Below are 20,207 nucleotides of genomic sequence, written 5' to 3'. Positions count from 1 at the left end.
TTTTTTTTTTTGAGACGGAGTCTCGCTCTGTCACCCAGGCTGGAGTGCAGTGGCCGGATCTCAGCTCACTGCAAGCTCCGCCTCCTGGGTTTACGCCATTCTCCTGCCTCAGCCTCCCGAGTAGCTGGGACTACAGGCGCCCGCCACCTCGCCCGGCTAGTTTTTTTGTATTTTTTAGTAGAGACGGGGTTTCACCCTGTTACCAGGATGGTCTTGATCTCCTGACCTCGTGATCCGCCCGTCTCGGCCTCCCAAAGTGCTGGGATTACAGGCTTGAGCCACCACGCCCGGCCAATATTGCAAAATATTAACAACAATTTCTTAATTCCTTTTAACACAGTTCATATTCACATTTTATTGGATATTTCTTTCATTTGCAAATTGCAAAGTCTTTTGTTTTGTTTTAGTAGTTGCTCAAGTTATGAGCCAAATGAAGTACATTTATTGAATTAGCAGCTTTGTCTCTTAAATATTTTTAAATTTATAATAATCCCCTTCCACTGCTTTCCCCCTTTTAATTCCCTTTATTTGTTGGAGACATCAGGTTTTTGCCTTGTAGCATGTCCCACATTCTGGGTTGGGCTGATTGCTTCCTTATAGTATCATTTAACTTGTGCCTCTATCCCCATATTTCATAGAAACTCATAGATCAACAGGCCTGATAATATTCGGGCTCAAATTTTCTTTTCTTCTTTCTTTTTTCTAGGCAAGATCACTTTATAGTTGGTGCTATGTACTTTCTAGTGCATCTCGTTGGGAGAGACATAGTATCTGTTTGTCCCAGTTTCAGTGAGTTAAGATTGGTCAGAAGATGTAGCTGTATACCTGGTCCATCATTTATAAGGTTCCTCATCAACCATACATTACCCTAAGTAATGGTTTTTGCAATGGACTTCTAGAGAGAATTCCATCATTCTTTCTGCATTTATTAGTTGGAATTCTTTAATAGGGATCAATTTTTTATCCTTACTTATTTGGTATTCTGAAATATAGTTTGAAAGGAAAAAGCAAGATCCATTCGTTATTCTTTTCTGTTATTGATCCATTTTCTGAATAATGAATTGGGGTCCTGGCATCCTGCCTTGGTGGGAACCAGGGAGTTGTTCTCTACCTTTTGGGGAAGAGGGAAAGGGGTGGGAGGAACATCTTATCAACTCATTATAAACCCATGGATGCATTTGAGTGTATTTGAATCAGTTGCAGTAATTCCTTTTGATATTCATGTTACCCCATCTTTGGCCAGTGGAGACTTCTTCTATTTGGCTTGTGTGTCTCTTTGACACTCTTAATCTGAGCCATTAACTTCTGGGCAGCAGTTTCCTCCTCTTTAAACAATTGGGTTAGTTGGTCTTCATGATTCCTTTTAGTTGTAGCTTCCCTTCCAGAAAAAAGATGGTATATGCTAATATTCTATGACTAAATCTCTTATGCTGAAAATCTGTTTTTATTTTTTCCCTCTTTAGAGTCCACACATTGGGTGAATTAATGCATTTGAAAACATAGGATGTTTTTGTTTCTCTCTCTTTCTGATGTTTTAGCTCCTACTTATGTGACACTGGCTTGACAGGAGTCCACACTCTAAGCTCAGTATCTAGGTAAAAAATCACACAAAGCAAACAATATAAACATTTCTGTACTTAAGGCTGTAATGAGGCTTACAAAAGAAGTCCCTGATTTTGAAGATGGATTGGTTTTGAAACATAACTAGCAATGTAGTTGTTATTATTCCAAATGTGGTATTTTTTTTCCCTTCTATGGAGGGTACCAGGCATAAAGAACGGACAGCTGCACTTCATCCCATAGGCCTGGTAAGGCAGAATGGAGAGCCGAGAAGGGCCTGAGGCCTCCCAGGGAGCTGGCTGGGGAGACCAGAAGGCTGCAAAGCTGGCCAACGCTTGCCAGGTGGCTGTGGAGAGTCAGCTTCAGTCTCTACAAGCCGTCCATCCAGGCAGCTCCTGAACCAGATCCAGGCAACTGGGCCAAGTCCCCAAGGCTGTCTCTGGGACCAGAAGGTATAACCAAAGGGAAGCATGGATTTAAATTCCAGGGCATAAAAGAAAAGTTCAATGTATCTAAGAAGGTGCTGAAAATGACTTTTTTTGTAAATGTCTAAAGGACACTGTCTTATACCAAACCATATACAATAAAATTTTAAATGAGCCTGAGTTCTGTTTCCATCCGTGCCCTGTGGAGCACATGTGACTTCAAAGGCAGCTCTGTAGGGTGCAGGGAGGAAGGAGTGTGCTTTTATTTCTCATTTTGGCACAAATCCATCAAACTATTTTTGATGGCTGGGAAACAAAACTTACATTCCCTCTAAATTCATTGCATTTGCCAGATCCACCTTTGTTTTTCTACAGTGATGGTTTCTACTTCTTCAACCTTTGCATTCCTCTTACTTTGAGGCTTTATTTAGCAGGAAAAAGGCAAGAATGATGCTAGATTTCAAGGGAAGCCTTAAATAGCCCAGTTCATTAAGCAGTCCCCTCTGCAACTTACCATTTCTTCTCCCCAACCCCCAATTTAAAACAGTTGTTTGTAAGACTTTTAAACATGAACCATCCCTTTCATAGGAGTCTTATGATGTGAAAAGGAACTGCTGGTTTCATTTCAATGTGGTGGGAACCCTTGGTGATGAGCAAATATAGCTTCAACCTAATGCATGTGCACAGTGGCTGTGTGTGTGTATGCATGTGTGCATGTGTGTGTATGTGTGTGCCTGTGAGCTTCTAGAGATTCTGGAATTCTATTCATCATAAGAATTAGAGATGTCAGCATTGCTTTCAGCAATTCTGTCTCTTCTTTGCCACCACAGGACTGTTCCTTATGGCTTGTTTTTGAGATGTTTCCTTCATGATCTGTCTTTGTGCTGCCTTGCCCCATCACCCCTCAACACTGCACTTCAGTGGAGACTGATGCAGATGGTGCTGTTTCTATTTCTTTTTCCTTTTTAGAGACGTGGTCTTGCTCTGCTTCACAGGCTGGAGTACAGTCCTGTGATCATAGCTCGCTGCAGCCTCAAACTCCTGGGCTCAAACATCCTCCTGCCTCAGTCTGCTGAGTAACTGGGACTACAGGTGCATGGCACCATGCCTGGCCAATTTTTAAAACATGTATTTTTGGTAGCAATAGGGTCTTGTTATGTTGTCCAGATTGGTCTCAAACTCCTAGGCTTCAAGCATTCCTCCCACCTCAGCCTCCCAAAGTGCCGAGATTCCAGATATGACCTACTGTACTCGGCCTTGTTTTGATTTCTTTTGGACTATTTATTTCTGATCATTTTTATTGCTCTTTTCCAAACTCTACATTCCCCATCCTCTTTGAAACTTTGAATCCTGATGTGGTTGGGTGGTGGGTTCTGCCTAACTTGTTAAAGAGTGACCCTAATGAGCCTGAAGTGGTTGGTTTCACTACATTAGGGTCTTTTGACAGCTCAGGGAGAAACTGCCATTCTGTAAACATTTATCACCTCTACTAGGGAAAAAAGGCTCAGGCCTGATTATAATGGGTCAGCAAGTGGAGGAGAAGATATTATTAGCTTCAATGTCTTTGGTATTGGACTTCTTTTCATTCCTTCATTAATAACTCATAACTTATTGATCTTTTCCCTAATCTTTGTTAGTGATGTTACCTTAAATTATAAAGGACAGTAATGCAATATTAGTAACAGTTCTATCAATATACTAAAAGCTTTACCTCCTCCTACTCCTTCATTTTTAATCAAAATAGGACCTTCCTGAAGGCTTGGGTTATGAGTACAATGAATTTATGTTGGTCTAGTATGCAATATTATGATTTAAAAGCATTTCTCAATGGCCAAGTAGATAAGGAATTATATGAAATTCTACAAATACCAAGAGGTATTTCAGTGATTTACAAATATTGTCTGCCTTCTGTATGCATAAAATGTCATAGATTGGTGCCAGTGAACACACACAAATATCTCAGGTGAGCATTGGCTTCAAATAACTTACTGGTACATTCTAGGAGAGAAAAATTAAAAAAGAACTTACATGAAATATTTCCTAAATAACACAAGAAAACTTAAACCTAAATGTTAGATTGGTTGGAGATATACATATACAACCAGTTGGGGATTATGTATATTTATATTATATATAATTATATATGTTGAAGATTTTATGAATATATTGGCTGGAGATTATATATATATGTGTATTCTGATGATATATATGATCATCAGAATTCAGAGCAGGGGAACTATAGATTGAATGAAGTCAAAGATACCAATATGAAGGAGAAGGAAGAATTTGGATAATTTGGATAGAGGGGAGCAGGGTGGGGAGAAGAAGAGTTCCAGGCATGGGAAATAACACTGGTAAATTAAAAAAGAAGGACTAAATTGTGGGAATTTATGGAAGGCCAGGATGACTTGAGCTCAGGGCTCTTGTGACATAAAAGACTTAGTGAGCTTTTTACTAATATCTTCAGTGTATGAATAAAGTTGATGATAAAGAACTTTAAGAATATGCAGTTCTCTGTACAGATATGAAGTAGCAATTATCCTCAAATTATATTGTTGCTAGTTTAAGTAGTTTAGTCTATTTGCCAAAATTGAAAGAAAATCATGAAATCACAACTACTTATATTTGCAAATACACTGGAGTGTCCGAAAATGACAAAAAGCACAGATTTACCTTTGACTTTGTACAGAGTAAGATCTAGAACAGTGAGAATCTTGGCACTTGCTGGATTTTTAAGAGTTGCATGGATTTAATATAAAGACATCTTTTGGTGTCGACCTCAAAGGGATAGTATATGTGACTCTCCAGGCCACCTGTAGAAGGCAGTCTTCATTGTCCAGGGAAAGTGTTAAGCGTTGATAAAACCCCACTGATATGAGATATTTCAAAAAAATTTCTGGCTTGTAATTAGAACCAGCCAAAATGATTTTATTGAGTATCTTCTATGACCCCAGCAGCCTATGAGAAAATATGTGAGACCCCTGATTCTTGATCCTACAGAATTTATTAGGAAGATGAGCGTATTCACTGGAGGAAAATTAGGAAATAAAGACATATACAAGGAGGGAATATTTGAAGGGGGTATAAGTGGATGTCTTTGCTGATGTTCTTTCTCTCATTTCCCTTTTCCTTAGGAAATTGATCTGTCATATTTTCAACTGCTATCTCTACTGGTGACTCAAATAGATATCTCTTCTGGATTTCCTACCCATACGCTGAGCATTTTTGCATCATCCTAAACTTCAGATCTCCAAACCCAAACTCTGTCTCTCCCAACCAGATTAAGTCTCATTTCCTTTCTGCCTTTTATAGTACCCTTCTAATCACCCAGGCTTAAAATCATTGACTATTTTTGCATATCTGTATGTCTTTTATTTATCACTCACCATGGCCACTTATTCTGGATTGTTAGTAGATCAAGAGAATAGAGAGATTTTTAATCAAATGAGCCCAGATATGCAAAGCAAGTATGGAGGAGAGAAGGAAATGAAGTGACATTCTCAGATCTCTTCCGTGGAAGACACAGATGGTAGAGTTTTGACTTAGTGGCACTGTGATAGATCTGTTTCGGTGCAAGATAGAACAATGGGAGAGATCCCGGCTGGGTGCGGTGACTCAGGCCTGTAATTCCAGCACTTTGGGAGACTGAGGTGGGCGTATCACCTGAGGTCAGGAGTTTGAGACCAGCCCAGCCAACATGGTGAAACCCTGTCTCTATTAAAAATACAAAAATTAGCCAGGCATAGCAGCGGGTGCCTGTAATCCCAGCTGCTTGGCAGGCTGAGGCAGGAGAATTGCTTGAACTCGAAAGGTGGAGGTTAGAGTGAGCTGAGGTCATACCACTGCACTCCAGCCTGGGTGATAGAGAGAGACTCTGTCTCAAAACAACAACAGGAGAAATCCCCACATTCCTTGGCCTGAAAATGTATTTGTATATACATTACCTGTTAAGTTCCTTAATATTGGTATATCAAATTTTGATAGAGTTTTGCTTTCAAAGTTTCAGAAAAGCTTAGCATTGAAAGGAATTTGCATCTTTAAATTTGCATTTTCTATCACTGCGTTTTGGTATCCTGGTGGGTTTACATGCAAAACACATCTATCTCCAGACTGTCTAATGTGCTATTGTCAATTAGTGGAATGAACTGTTATGTGTTGTGGGCTGTTTTTCCCCGGTGGCATTTAAACAGAGATGGCATCGCTGTTTCAGATCCTGAAGACGTGAGCCTAGCATTGGGTAGGAGATTGGACTAGCTTTCTTTTTTTTTTTTTCAGTGGAAAATAACTTTTATTGAGACCCCACCAGCTGCAAAATCTGCTCCTGGCATTAAGCTCCTTCTTCCTTTGCAATTCGGTCTTTCTTGAGTGGTCCCATGAATGCTTTCTTTTCTCCATGGTCTGGAAGCGGCCATGGCCAAACTTGGAGGTGGTGTCAATGAACTTAAGGTCAATCTTCTCCAGAGCCCGTGGCTTCGTCTGCATCAGCAAGGACTTGTGGAGGGTGAGCACCCACTTCTTGGTTCCCACCACACAGCCTTTCGGCATGACAAAGTCATTGGTCACTTCACCATAGTGGACAAAGTCACCCAGAGGGTTGATGATCTTGTCAGACAGGTCATAGTCAGTGGAGGCATTGTTCTTGATCAGCTTGCCGTCCTTGATAAGATAGCCCGGGCCAATCTTATAGATCTTCTTGTTGATCTCAGTGCCCAGCACGTGCCACAGAGAAGCACATGGGAAAGATGCCCATGCCCCAGTACAGGGCACACTTATGCACAAAGCTACGGGCGGTTGTGTTTTCCCCGCCTGGGGACCACGCCCTTCCTTGGTGTGTGCCCACAACATCACTGGTGACCATTTGTACCTTTTGGGCCCTTGGTCACCCAATGACTGAATCGATCCATCGGTCAATCCTGCCCAATCCATCACCTTGGATCACAGCTCGCTGTTGTCGAGCTCCTGTAGGCCGTAACACTGCTTCTCAGCGCGATACCGTTGGCCCTCAGTTCCCCTAAGATCGTCCATCAGTGGCGCCTCTGGTGCAGAGGAAGTAAGGTGTATCTTGGGTGTGGGCGCCAATGACCACGGAGAATGACTTGGACATAACTTTCTTCATCGGGCGCTAAAGTCCTAGGTCTACCCGCCGCCTGCGCGCGGCCATCCCTCGTTTCTGGCCATTTCTTGGGGCAGTACTTGGTAAAGACCTTCTTCCTCAGATTTATCGCCAGTTCTGTTGTAGAAACGCCTTTTGCAACCTGCCATTTGCTGATGTGCTGCCGAAGATGGTCTGTTCGAAAGTCTCAGATGCCGTCGAGGGGTTTCCCCATATCCCACAATGTGGCCACCCAACCACCATGGGCTGGTTGTGCTCCCTCCCCCAATGGCCACAGGCCTCTTACCCACCCCTTCATAGCTCAGCCTTTGGTCTAGATCCTGGCCTGTCGACTTCCCGCACGATGTGGGTCATGCCAGCCTTGTATCCCAGGAAGGCTGTGAGGTGGACTGGCTTAGACAGATCATCCTTAGGGAAGCTCTTAACCTTCCCGCGATGCCTGCTGCTGCGCTTCCGGGGCAGGAAGCCGAGGGACCCATGTCTGGGAGCGGAGAACTTTCTGTGAGACATCACGCCATCAAATCCCGCCGGTAGAGAGGAGATTGGACTAGCTTTCTATGACTCATTCTAAGATTAGGATTTTCTAACTTTATAGTGATTCATAAGACAATTATTTCATAATGCATTTCTACTATTATAGAGTGTGCATGTGATAGGCATACATTGATTTGGACTTCTTCTATGACAACTTGGAAGGCAGAAAGTTAAGCACTTAAAAATGATGTCCAAGGGTGGCAGAGTATTTATGGATTATGCTATGATTGTTGAATTAAACTGAAATAAATATTATCTTGAGTTTATTTTTGGTAGGATGGAACTCAAGAGGTAGGGGCTGCACCTTGGAAGCACTGGGATTGGCATGACCGTGGCATTAAAGTGATAGATTCCCTGACAATTAGCCTAAGTTTATAGAGTTATACAGTGTTAAGGGCTCAGGGTATCTCTCCATAAGCAAGATAGAAAGGGATGGAAAGAAATACCATTTCCTTCTTTGAACTGAAGCCATGTGAGATAAGTAATGAAAGAGTATGATTTTAAGGCATTTGGTAGATACTTTTAAAAAAATGTTTCATGGCCAAACATACTTTAGAATTGATCTCCTGGGGTTTTCAGTCAGGTCCGATGTTCTCAGTGTGATGTTTTCAGATGCCTCCTCTACTCCAGGGAGGAAGTCAGAAGTTATTGTATGAAGCCTGAAAATGTAGTTCCTTTAGATCCTGTGCCAGTATCTCATCATCATCTTGGGACAAAGAATATGGTAAACATCCACAACTTACACAATAGAATGGAAGAATTCCTTTGAACCAGATTAACCATAGGGAAAATATCTGCATATCTTCATAGCAGCCAACACAGAGCTGTGTGTATTTAGCACTGACTTCAGACCTCACTTGGGTGTGTGTTCTTCCTCTGCAGGGCTTAGTTCTCCACAGGGAACTTCTTCACTCTAATCCTCTTGTATAGGTGGTCCTGTACTTTTTGTTGTTGTTGGTGGTGGTGTTGTCATGAAATACTTTTCAAGAGTGCCAATCCCCAATAAATATAGAAGGATGATGGGAGAGAGAACCACTATTTTATGACTGCCCTAGTAATTAATAAGTGACCTAGGTAAGAACGGCCAGCAGGTGCTAAAATCAGTGAGTGAAAGATTGTTGAGGAATAGAATATTCTCCAAGTATCAACCCTTGGACTACTTAGTTACAAAGATGAAACACACCTTTATGATGGAGAATACTTTAAACCAGTGATCAAATTTAAACAAATTTTTTTTTGAGACAGAGTCTCACTCTGTTGCCCAGGCTGGAGTGCAGATGTGCTATCACAGCTCACTGTAGCTTTGACCTCCTAGGCTTAGGTTATCCTCCTATCTCAGCCTCCTGAGTAGCTGGGGATACAGGCACATGCCATCATGCAGGGCTAATTTTTAAATTTTTGGTAGACACAGGGTCTCCCTATATTGCCCAGGCTGGTTTCGAATTCCTGGTCTCAAGGGATCCTCCTGCCTCAGCCTCCCAAAGTGCTGGGATTACAGGCCCCTGTGCCTGGCTAAATTTAAACAACTTAACATCATTAGTAGAGTAACAAATTGACATCATTTACCCGTTGACTTATTCTCTGCCCGTCACTTAGCATTCCTCCCCATTATGTTCCACCTGAATCGAATCATGAGAAAACAATTAGATAAATCCCCAAATGAGGTGTTATCCTCTTAAGAAATACCAGTCATTATAGACCAGAAAGGCTGGGGAGCTGTTTAAAGGAGATTGAAGAGATATGACATCTAAATGTAGGATGTGATCCTGGATATCATCCTGGATCAGGGAAATAGCTATCAGGGACATTTCTTGGGCCATTTGGGGAAATTTGAAAATGGACTATATAAGATAATGATATTGTATCAATGGTCAATTTCCTGAGTGTGATAATCATGCATATGTAAGAGAATGTTTTTGTTTTTGGGAGATTCATGTTGAAGCATTTATAACTTGTCATGATGCTTGCTACTAACTTTCAAATGCTTCACATTTATACATATAAATTATCTAAAACATGTATGGTAATATTTATTTATAATAAAAATAAATGTTACATATGTTATATTCAGTATATTACTCAATATAACTATATATGTTATATTAAGTATATTACAAATATTTGCTTTGCACCTGCACATATACACGTTTGTGTATGTATATAAAGCAAATATGCCAAAATGTTGGTGATTGGTGAATCTAGATGAAGGGTATCTTCATCACACTAGTTTTGAAGCTGTTCTGCAGGTTTGAAATTTTTCAAAATAAAAAGTTAGGAAAAAAGAACTTTGTGTTAGAGATGAGGCAGATACAACAATCTTACAAGATCGTTGTAAGAATGATTGAGATGATGTGTATGAAAGTGCTTTGTAAGCTGTGAAAGTAATGTCTCTAAACCCCTTTGTGTTTAGGATGTAACTTGTGCTGAACTATAACACCCAATGTTGTATTTTGGGTTGTAACTTGTGCTGAAGTACAACATCCAGTGTTTGTATTTTCTATGAATGACTATGGATTCATAGGAAAGAGAAACTTAATCAGTGGTTTTATTAAGACTCATTTCACACATATGTAATTTAGAAAAAGAAAACTGACTCCATTTCACTGAGATTAATATAGTTCTGCCCATGGCATATCTAGAACAGTGTCTAAATACGTCTAACAAATAATAGATTGTTTTTTTCAGTAAAGAAACAAAATTTCACTTACTTTTAATGCTCATTTAGCCAGTTGCATTTATGGAAAATCTTTCCCCAGAGGTTGGAAAGTGAGCAAACAGCAGCTTTAATATAAGTCAATAGAACATTAAGTAGAGAAAAGCTCAGAGTTGCATGCTGTGCTATTATCTTGTGATAATTTCAATTTAGGTTTCTTTTTAAGTATGCGTGTGCATTCAGGATTTTACTGTTAGACTAAATGTAAAATGGAGTCTATGTCTGTGGAGTACTGACATGAACCTGGAGAGTGAACATTTTGCCCCTTCTCAGGGAAGCAGGCCAAAATATCTGTAAAATGGTGACATTTTGATCCTGACTGGAAGACAACCATGTTGAAAGAATGATAAGGAAGGGATTATGGAACAACAAACATAACTTGTCAGCTGGAGGAGACGTTCCTGTCAGGCAATGAACTTGACGAATTTCTTCAGCTAGTATAGACAGTTCAGGTGTAGGCTGTAGTTTTCATTGGTGGTGGCTGTGGGGTGCCACATCAGCCAGACTGACACTAGGTTGCCATCTTTCTCAGTGGGCACATGAGGAAATCATGATGATGGCTATATTAGCGACCATTAAGTAATTATTCTGCACTAGGAGTGATGTTCAATGCTTTCTGTGTATTTTCTGTTAAACCTCACAATATCCCCGAGGTTGGTAAGAAATATTTCTAATATTCCTTTTTTTATAGATTAGGTGGACTCAGGTTAGATAGCTTATGTAAGGTCATACAGATAATAGTGGCCAAGTTGCTACTTGAACCCAGGTTGTGTGACTCTAGAGCCTGTTTTATAACCACCACGCTATACTCAACTGATTCTCTAAAGTTGATATTTGAGAGAACAGATGAAAAAGATGTGAAGGCTTTTTAGCTATAGAGAGATGCGTTCAGCAATGATTGAGGAAAAGGGATTGGAATTACTCTCTCAACATAACATACTAAGAATAACTAGGCAATATATAGGACCCAACAGTTGTCAGACATTAGACAAGCAGCACAGACAGTGACCTTTTGGAGAAGGCAAACAAACGAGATTGTTGCAGCTTGCTGCCTGGAGAGAGTTCTAGGCTGAGGCACAGGAATACATATTATATTTCTAGACATGTAGCAGAGCCCAGGAATTACCCTAAGTTGAGGAGACACAGTTCAGAGGTTGGAGAGGCTAAGGCTGCTAGAATTCACAAGGCCAGATCTTGGTTAGAAGAGACCTAACCAAGGTTAGGAGAGACAGAGAGGCAACTCTAGAGATCTGTTGAGTTTTCAGTGAGGAAACTCCCCGAGGCCAGAGAAAGACTCAGGAGAGAATCAAGAATTGGGTGGAGTCATCCAGGAGCTCAATAGATTTTTTTTTTTTTCCCTTATCACCCAGAGTGGAAAGACCCTGGTTCTCAGGGAACCATTGTCTCCTGGTGGGTCTCATGGTGGGGCCAAATTTGCCCTTGACGAAAGGTTCTTCTGGTCTTACTTGGCAGAGCTTAAGAGCAAGCCATGGAAGGAACAGGTTGTGTCCAAGTAACTTTATTGCACCCAAATCAAGCTCAGAAATATTTAAAAGAATAAAAAGCTCCAGTACCAACAAAGTAACATGTATATTTCTGAAATCCAATAAAAAGTACCAGTCATTCAGGTTGGGTGCTGTGGCTCACACTTGTAATCCTAGCATTTTGGGAGGCTGAGGTAGGAAGATTGCTTGAGCCTAGCAATTCATGACCAGTCTGGGCAACATAGTGAGACCCCCATCTCTGGAAAACAATCTAAAAAGTAGCTGGGATTGGTGGGGCACACCTGTAGTCCCAGCCACTCAAGAGATTATGGTGGGAGGATTGCTTAAATCCAGGAGTTTGAGGTTGCAGTGAGCTATGATTGTGCCACTGCACTCCAGCCTGAGTGACAGCAAGACCTTGTCTCTAAAAAAGTAAAAATAAAAAGAAATTACCAGGCATTCAAAGAAGCAGGAAAATGTGACCCGTAATGAGGAGAAAAACAGTATATAGAAAAAGGCCTAGAAATGACACAGATGATAGAATTACTAGATAAGGACTACTATGGACTGAATTGTGACCCTCCTCATCTTTACCAAATCCGTATATTGAAGTCCTAACCCCTAATGTGATGATACTTGGAGACGGAGACTTTGGTAATTTGGTAATTAGTGTTAGGTGATGTCGTGAGAGTAGGGCCTTTATGATAAGATTAATAACTTTATAAGAAGAGGAAGAGAGAGATACAGATTAACTTTTTGCATGTGCCGTGTGAGAACACAGTGAGAAGGAAGCGATGTGCAAATCAAAAAGAGGGCTCTCACCAGGAACTGAATTGGTTGGCAGCTTGAGTTTGGACTTCCAACCTACAGAATGGTAAGAAATAAATATCTGTTGTTTAAGCCACCCAGTCTATGGTATTTTGTTATAGCAGCCTGAGCTAATATAAGGCCATTAAAACAACTATTGTAAATATACTGCATATGTTCAAGTATGTAGAGGAAAACATGAGTACGATAAAGAGAGTCATTGAAGATATAAAATAGACATGCATCAAATTTCTAGAGTTAAAAAAATACAAGACAGAAGATACAAGAGAGGGATAAACAGCAACAATTAGTAAACTTGAAGACATAGCAATTATCTAAAATGAAACAAGAAAAAAAGGACTAAAAAGAATTAACGGAGCATCAGTGAGTAGCGGGACCATAGAAAATAGCCCATCCATATTTATAATTATAGTGACAAAAGGAGTGGAAGAAAAGAAACATATCTTAAAAAATAATGGCTAAAAAATTAAGAGCGGAGAGGGAAGGAACAGAAAAAAAATCTAAAGAAATAGTGGCTGAAAAATATCCAAATTTGCTGAAAATTATCATCCCACAGACCCCAAATTTCAATAAGCTCCAATTAGAAGAAAGTGGAAAAAAACCACACCAAGGCACATCATATAATCAAAAGCAGTCAGAGACAAAGGACATTATGCACAGAAGAACAAAGGTGATATTGAGCTAACTCCTTGTTGGAAACAATGCAAGTCAGAAGACAATGGAGCAGCACCTTAAGGCACTGAAAGAAAAAATCTCTCAAAGTAGACTTCCATACCAAGTGAAAAAAATTTTTAAATAGATGAAATAAAGACCTTCCCAGACATACAAAAGCTGAAAGAATTTATCATTAGCTGACCATCAGTATGGGAAATGTTAACAGAAGGCCTTTAGACAGGAAGAAAATTGGAAACTGAATCTGCACAAAGAAATAAAAAGCACTAGAAAAGGTAAATATGAACGTAAATATAAAAGACTTCTTGTTTATGAAAGTATCTTTAAAAAACAATTAACTATTTAAAGCGAATATTTTAACAAGGTATTATGGTAGTAAAATCTGTGACAGTAGTAGCGCAAAGACCAGGAAGGGGCAAAAGGGAAAAAGTGTCATGAGGTTATCACACTATATGTAAAGTGTTATAACAGAACTTGAAGGTAGACTGTATCAATGTAAAGATGTTTATTACAAACCCTAATGAAATGACTAAAGAAACAACACAAAGAGATATAGCTAGTAAGCCAATAAAGAAGATAAAAAGAATCATAAAAAACACTTAATTCAAAAGAAGATAAAATGAGCAAAAGGAACAAAGAACAGATTGGAAAACAGAAAACAAATAGCATGATGATATATTTAAACTCAGTCATGTTAATAGTCACATTAAATGTAAATGGCCTAAATTCTGTCAATTAAAAGACAGGCTCTGTCAGATTGGATTAAAAAAAAAGCAGGACCCAACTTTCCATTGGCTAAAAGAAACCTAATTAAATATAAAGACACAGATAGGGTAAAAGCAAAAGGATGGGAAAAGATATAGCATGCCAGCATTAATCAAAGAAAGCTGGAGTAGCTGTATGCATATGGGACAATGTATATTTCTGAGCAGGAATTATTACTAGGAATAAAGAGGGTAATTTCAAAATGATAAAGGAATCGTTTTCTCAAGAGAACATAGCAATCCTAAATGTGGTTGAAGTTTCTAATCCTAAACTGAAAGAAGAAATAGCCAGACCACCATTTAGGTGGAGATTTCAACACCTTACTCTCGATAATTGGTAGAACAAACAGACAGAAAATAAGTAAGAATATAGAGTAATTGAACAGCACTATAATCAACATGATCAAATTGACATTTATAGAACATCCTATCTCACAACAGCAGAATACAAGTTCTTTTCAAGTGCACACAGAACATTTACCAAGATAGACCATATTTTGGGCCATAAAACAAATCTTAATCAATTTAAAAAGATTTAAGTCATTCAGGGTATGTTTTCTGACCACAGTGAGATTAAATTAGAAATTAATCACAGAAAGATATCTGGAAAATCTCCAAATATTTGGAAACCACACAACACACTTGAATAACCATCAATACAAGAAGAAATCACAAGTGAAATTAGAAAATATTTTGAAGTAAATGAAAATTAAAACAACGTATTAAAACCCACAACAACAATTTGTGAGTTACCAATAAACAATGCTTAAAGGGAAATTAATAGCATTAAAAGTATATTACATTAGAAAACTAGAAGGTTCTAAAACCAATGACTTAAGCTTCAACCATAAGAAACCAGAAAAAGAAGAGCAAATTAAAGCCAAAGTAAGCAGAAGAAAGGAAATAATAAACTATAGGAGCGAATCAATGGCATAAAAAACAGAAAAATAATAGAGAAAATCAGTGAAAGCAAAGGCTAGTTTTTTTTACTTTATTAAAATACTGAGCTTATTTTAAATGTATATTTTTGTCTTCCCACCATTTCCATGTCTGACCATTGGTGCTACTATGTATGTAGTACATACATACTTTAAGTATGTATGTACAAACTTAAAACCAAGCAAAGGGTGGAGTTCCATTTTTACAAGGTAAATGACATTTTGGACAACACATTCTTGGCAATGGGACCTGGACAACATTTATCAAACATGGTAGGGAAAGTTCTCACTCTGCATTATAAAAAGGACAGCCAGATATCATCTGTTACAGAGACGAAATAAGATGGAAAATTTTTAACAAACTGTTAACACTGTTTTCTTAAAGAGACTTAATCCACTGCCAGAGATCTGAACAGCCTCCTGGTCAGTCATCCAGAAGGAACTCTTCACATAATTGATGAACTTGGCTTCCATTTTGGGAAGAGAACCACCTATATTTGCTTGCAATTTTGCTGTAATGTCCTTTTGTTGTTTTAGGAGTTTTTTCCTGTATTTTATTTTATTTTATTTTATTTTTTTTTAGAATTCTTGTCCTTTTGATCTTGGTGTTGATGGTTTTGAGTCCTTTCCATGGTGGAAATGATTTTTGTGCATTTTTGGCTGGAGCATCTCATATAGATTTCTTCACTGGCATTGTTTCTTCAGTTTCCTCATTATCAAAATCTCCTCCTTCTCCCTCCTCCTCCTCTTTCCTCCTCCTCCTCCTCCTCTTCCTCCACCTCCTCCTTCTTTTTATTCTCCTTCTCTTTCTCCTTCCTTCTCCTCTTTCTGCTCCTCCTCCTCCTCCTTCTTCAGCAGTGGCAGCAAGTTTTACTTTTTTCTGTGGAAACTTGTTACCACCTCCAGGGGCAGATCACTTTCCAGATACACTTAAGAGTTTCACATCCTCCTCCTCTTCATCTTCTGACTCCGCATCTTCCTCCACAGATACTGAGTGCTGTCCACGAATATGTACAGGCCCTGAACCACACTTCAACTCTAAGACCGGGTGGTGTAATTTCAAAGCCCCTAAGGGAAACCATTGACTGTACAGACATTTTCCTTTTTTTTTTTCTGTTTTCTTTTTTTATGATACTTTAAGTTCTAGGGTACATGTGCACAATGTGCAGATTTGTTACATAGGTATACATGTGCCATGTTTGTTGGTTTGCTACTCCCATCAACTTGTCATTTATATTAGGTATTTATCCTAATGCTATCCCTCCCCCAGTTCCCCACTCCCAGACAGGCCCCGGTGTGTGATGTTCCCTGCCCTGTGTCCAAATGTTCCCATTGTTCAATTCCCATCTATGAGTGAGAACATTAGGTATTTATCCTAATGCTATCCCTCCTCCAGTCCCCCAACCCCCGACAGGCCCCAGTGTGTGATGTTCCCCTCCCTGTGTCCATGTGTTCTCATTGCTTAACTCCCACCTATAAGTGAGAACATGCAGTGTTTGGTTTTCTGTCCTTGTGATAGTTTGCTTAGAATGATCGTCTCCAGCTTCATCCATGTCCCTGCAAAGGACGTGAACTCAACGTTTTTTATGGCTATATATTATTCCATGGTGTATATGTGCCACGTTTTCTTAATCCAGTCTATCATTGATGGACATTTGGGTTGGTTCCAAGTCTTTGCTATTGTGAATAGTGCTGCAATAAACATACGTGTGCAAGTGTCTTTATAGTAGCATGATTTATAATCCTTTGGGTATATACCCAGTAATGGGATCACTGGGTCAAATGGTATTTCTAGTTCTAGATCCTGGAGGAATTGCCACACTGTTTTCTACAATTAGTTGAACTAATTTGCACTCCCACCCACCAAGAATGTAAAAGCATTACTGTTTCTCCACATCCTCTCCAGTGTGCGTTGTTTCCTGACTTTTTAATGATCGCCATTCTAACTGGCGTGTGATGATATTTCATTGTGGTTTTTATTTGCATTTCTCTGGTGACCAGTGATGATGAGCATTTTTTCATGTGTCTCTGTTGGCTGCATAAATGTCTCCTTTTGAGATCACCAATTATTTTTAAGAACAGTCCGGCTAGGGGCTCGTGCAAAGGATGAATTGCACATTGTTGAAGCAGAGGCAATGTATGATGAAGGCAGTCCAATTAAAGTAATACTGGCAACTTTGAAAATGTCTGTACAAAATCAAAGTGCAAAAATCACAAGCATTCCTATACAGCAATAACAGACAAACAGAGAGCCAAATCATGAGTGAACTCCCCTTCACAGCTGGTACAAAGAGAATAAAATACCTACTATCATCAGAGGGAACAGGCAACCTACAGAAAGGGAGAAAATCTTTGCAATCTGCCCATCTGACAAAGGGGTAATATCCAGAATCTACAAAGAACTTAAACAAACTTACAAGAAAACACAAACAAACCCATCAAAAAGTGGGCAAAGGATATGAACAGACACTTCTCAAAAGGAGACATTTATACAGCCAACAGAGACACATGAAAAAATGCTCATCATCACTGGTTACCAGAGAAATGCAAATAAAAACCACAATGAAATACCATCACATGCCAGTTAGAATGGCGATCATTAAAAAGTCAGGAAACAACACATGCTGGAGAGGATGTGGAGAAACAGGAATGCTTTTACATGTTGGTGGGAGTGTAAATTAGTGCAACCATTGTGGAAAACAGTGTGGCAATTCCTCCAGGATCTAGAACTAGAAATACCATTTGACCCAGTGATCCCATTACTGGGTATATACCCAAAGGATTATAAATCATGCTACTATAAAGACACATGCACACATATGTTTATTGCAGCACTATTCACAATAGCAAAGACTTGGAACCAAACCAAATGTCCATCAATGATAGACTGGATTAAGAAAATGTGGCACCATATACACCATGGAATACTATGCAGCCATAAAAAGGATGAGTTCATGTCCTTTGCAGGGATGTGGATGAAGCTGGAAACAATCATTGTAAGCAAACTATCACAAGGACAGAAAATCAAACACTGCATGTTCTCACTTATAGGTGGGAGTTAAGCAATAAGAACACATGGACACAGGAAGGGGAACATCACACACTGGGGCCTGTCGGGGGTTGGGGGACTGGAGGAGGGATAGCATTAGGATAAATACCTAATGTAAATAACGAGTTGATGGGTGCAGCAAACCAACAAACATGGCACATGTACACCTATGTAACAAACCTGCATGTTCTGCACATGTATCCCAGAACTTAAGATAGAAAAGAAAAATAAATGAAGATTATTACAGACCAATATTCTTCATGAACACATGTAAAAGTTATTAACAGACTTTTAGCTAATAAAATTCAACAATATGTAAAAAAGATAATATGGCCAAGTGGGGTTTCTTCCAAGAATTCAGAGTTGGCTTAACATGAAAAAAAAAATTAATCAATGTTTTCCATATCAGCAGACTAAAAAGGAAAAACCATATGTTTATCTTAATTGGTGCAGAAAAAGCATTTTACTATGTGCAACATCAATTCTTGATAATAACTCTGAGCAAACTAGGAATAGATGGAAACTTCTTCATCCTGATATAGGGCATCTATGAAAAATGTAAAGCTAACATCTTACTTGATGGTGAAAGACAGAAAGTTTTCCCCTGAGATCAGGAACAAGGTGAGGATGTTTGCCTCATTACTTCTATTTAACATAGTACTGGAAGTTGTTATTGGTGCAGTAAGGCAAGAGAAAGTAATAAAAAGCACACAGATTGGAAAAGAAGGATAGACTGTCTTCATTCACAGACCACGTGATTGTCTATGTGGATAATCCTAGGGAATCTGATAAAAAAAATCAACTAGAACTAATAAGTGAGTTCAGTGGGAATGCAGTATATAAACTAATATAAAAATCATTTGCATTTCTATGTACTGGCCATAAGCAATTAGAACTTGAAATTGAAAAACAATGCAATTTATGACAGCATCAAAACTTATGAAACACTGGGGATAAATTTGAGGAAAAGTGTGTAAAACTTCTACACTGAAAACTACAAAATGTTGCTGGAAAAATTAAATAAGGCCTAACGAAATGGGGAGATATACAATGCTCATAGATTGGAAGACTCAATATTGTTAAGATACCAGTTCTCCCCAAATTGATCTATATATTTAACATAATTTCAGTTGAAATTCTAGAAGGCTCTTTGTTCTGTATAATTTGACTTGCTGATTCAAAAACACAATTTTGGAAAAAGAACAAAGTTAGAACACTTATAGTATGTGATGTTAAACGTTATTATACAGCTCTGGTAATCAGGACAGTGTGGTAATATTATACAGGTAGAAGACATACAGGGCAATGGAGAGCAGTGATTTTCCACAAAGACACCAAGTTAATTCAATTGGGTGAGGAGAATTCTTTCAACAAGGGGTGCTGGAACAATTGTATATCCAGAAGCACAAAAACAAAACAAAACCTCACTTACCTCACAGCACATGGAAGAATTAACTTGAAGCATATCATAAACTTAAATGTAAGAGTTCAGGCAATTAAACTTCTAGAAAAAAATGTAGAATATCTTAGTGACTTTGGGCTAGGCAAACATTTTAAGAATATGGCTCAAAAAGTATAACTATAAATGAAAAAAATGGATACGTTGACTTTATGAAAATGAAAACCTTTTTCTTTTCAAAAGATACTAATAATTGCATGTCACGAACTAGGGAGCCAGAGAATAGGAGAAAATATTTGCAAAATATATATCACACATATATAAAGAACTCTTGAAACTCAGCAGGAAGAAGACAAAAACCCAATTAGAAATGGGCAGAAGAGTTGAAGGAGCCTCTTTTTTTTCAACATTAGTCATTAAGTAGGTACAACGTAAAACCACTTCTGTTAGGAGGGCTAAGATGGAAAAGACTCACCTTATCAAGAGTTGAAAAAGGCCAGGCGCGGTGGCTCATGCCTGTAATCCCAGCACTTTGGGAGGCCGAGGTGGGCAGATCACGAGGTCAGGAGATTGAGACCATCCTGGCTAACACGGTGAAACCCTGTCTCTATGAAAAATACAAAAAACTAGCCAGGCGAGGTGGCGGGCGCCTGTAGTCCCAGCTACTCGGGAGGCTGAGGCAGGAGAATGGTGTGAACCCGGGAGGCGGAGCTTGCAGTGAGCCGAGA

At 39.1% G+C, this 20,207-nt stretch overlaps 2 protein-coding genes across 2 annotated transcripts in view; both read left to right on the top strand.

The window, feature by feature from the left end:
• LOC108527767 (putative uncharacterized protein C10orf113) overlaps positions 1-1,841 on the top strand; it is a 23,035-nt gene extending 21,194 nt beyond the window's left edge. Inside the window, 1 exon segment of the mRNA XM_017869229.1 lies at positions 1,769-1,841. Within this exon segment, the coding sequence (XP_017724718.1) occupies positions 1,769-1,841 (73 nt within the window).
• LOC108527766 (LIM zinc-binding domain-containing Nebulette-like) overlaps positions 1-20,207 on the top strand; it is a 216,049-nt gene that overhangs the window by 47,098 nt on the left and 148,744 nt on the right. The window lies entirely within an intron of this gene.

The sequence above is a fragment of the Rhinopithecus bieti genome, unplaced genomic scaffold (genome assembly GCF_001698545.2).
Source record: "Rhinopithecus bieti isolate Rb0 unplaced genomic scaffold, ASM169854v2 scaffold_3043, whole genome shotgun sequence".
In the NCBI taxonomy this organism is placed as follows: Eukaryota; Metazoa; Chordata; class Mammalia; order Primates; family Cercopithecidae; genus Rhinopithecus; species Rhinopithecus bieti.
This window is presented reverse-complemented; position numbering and strand designations above follow the sequence as displayed.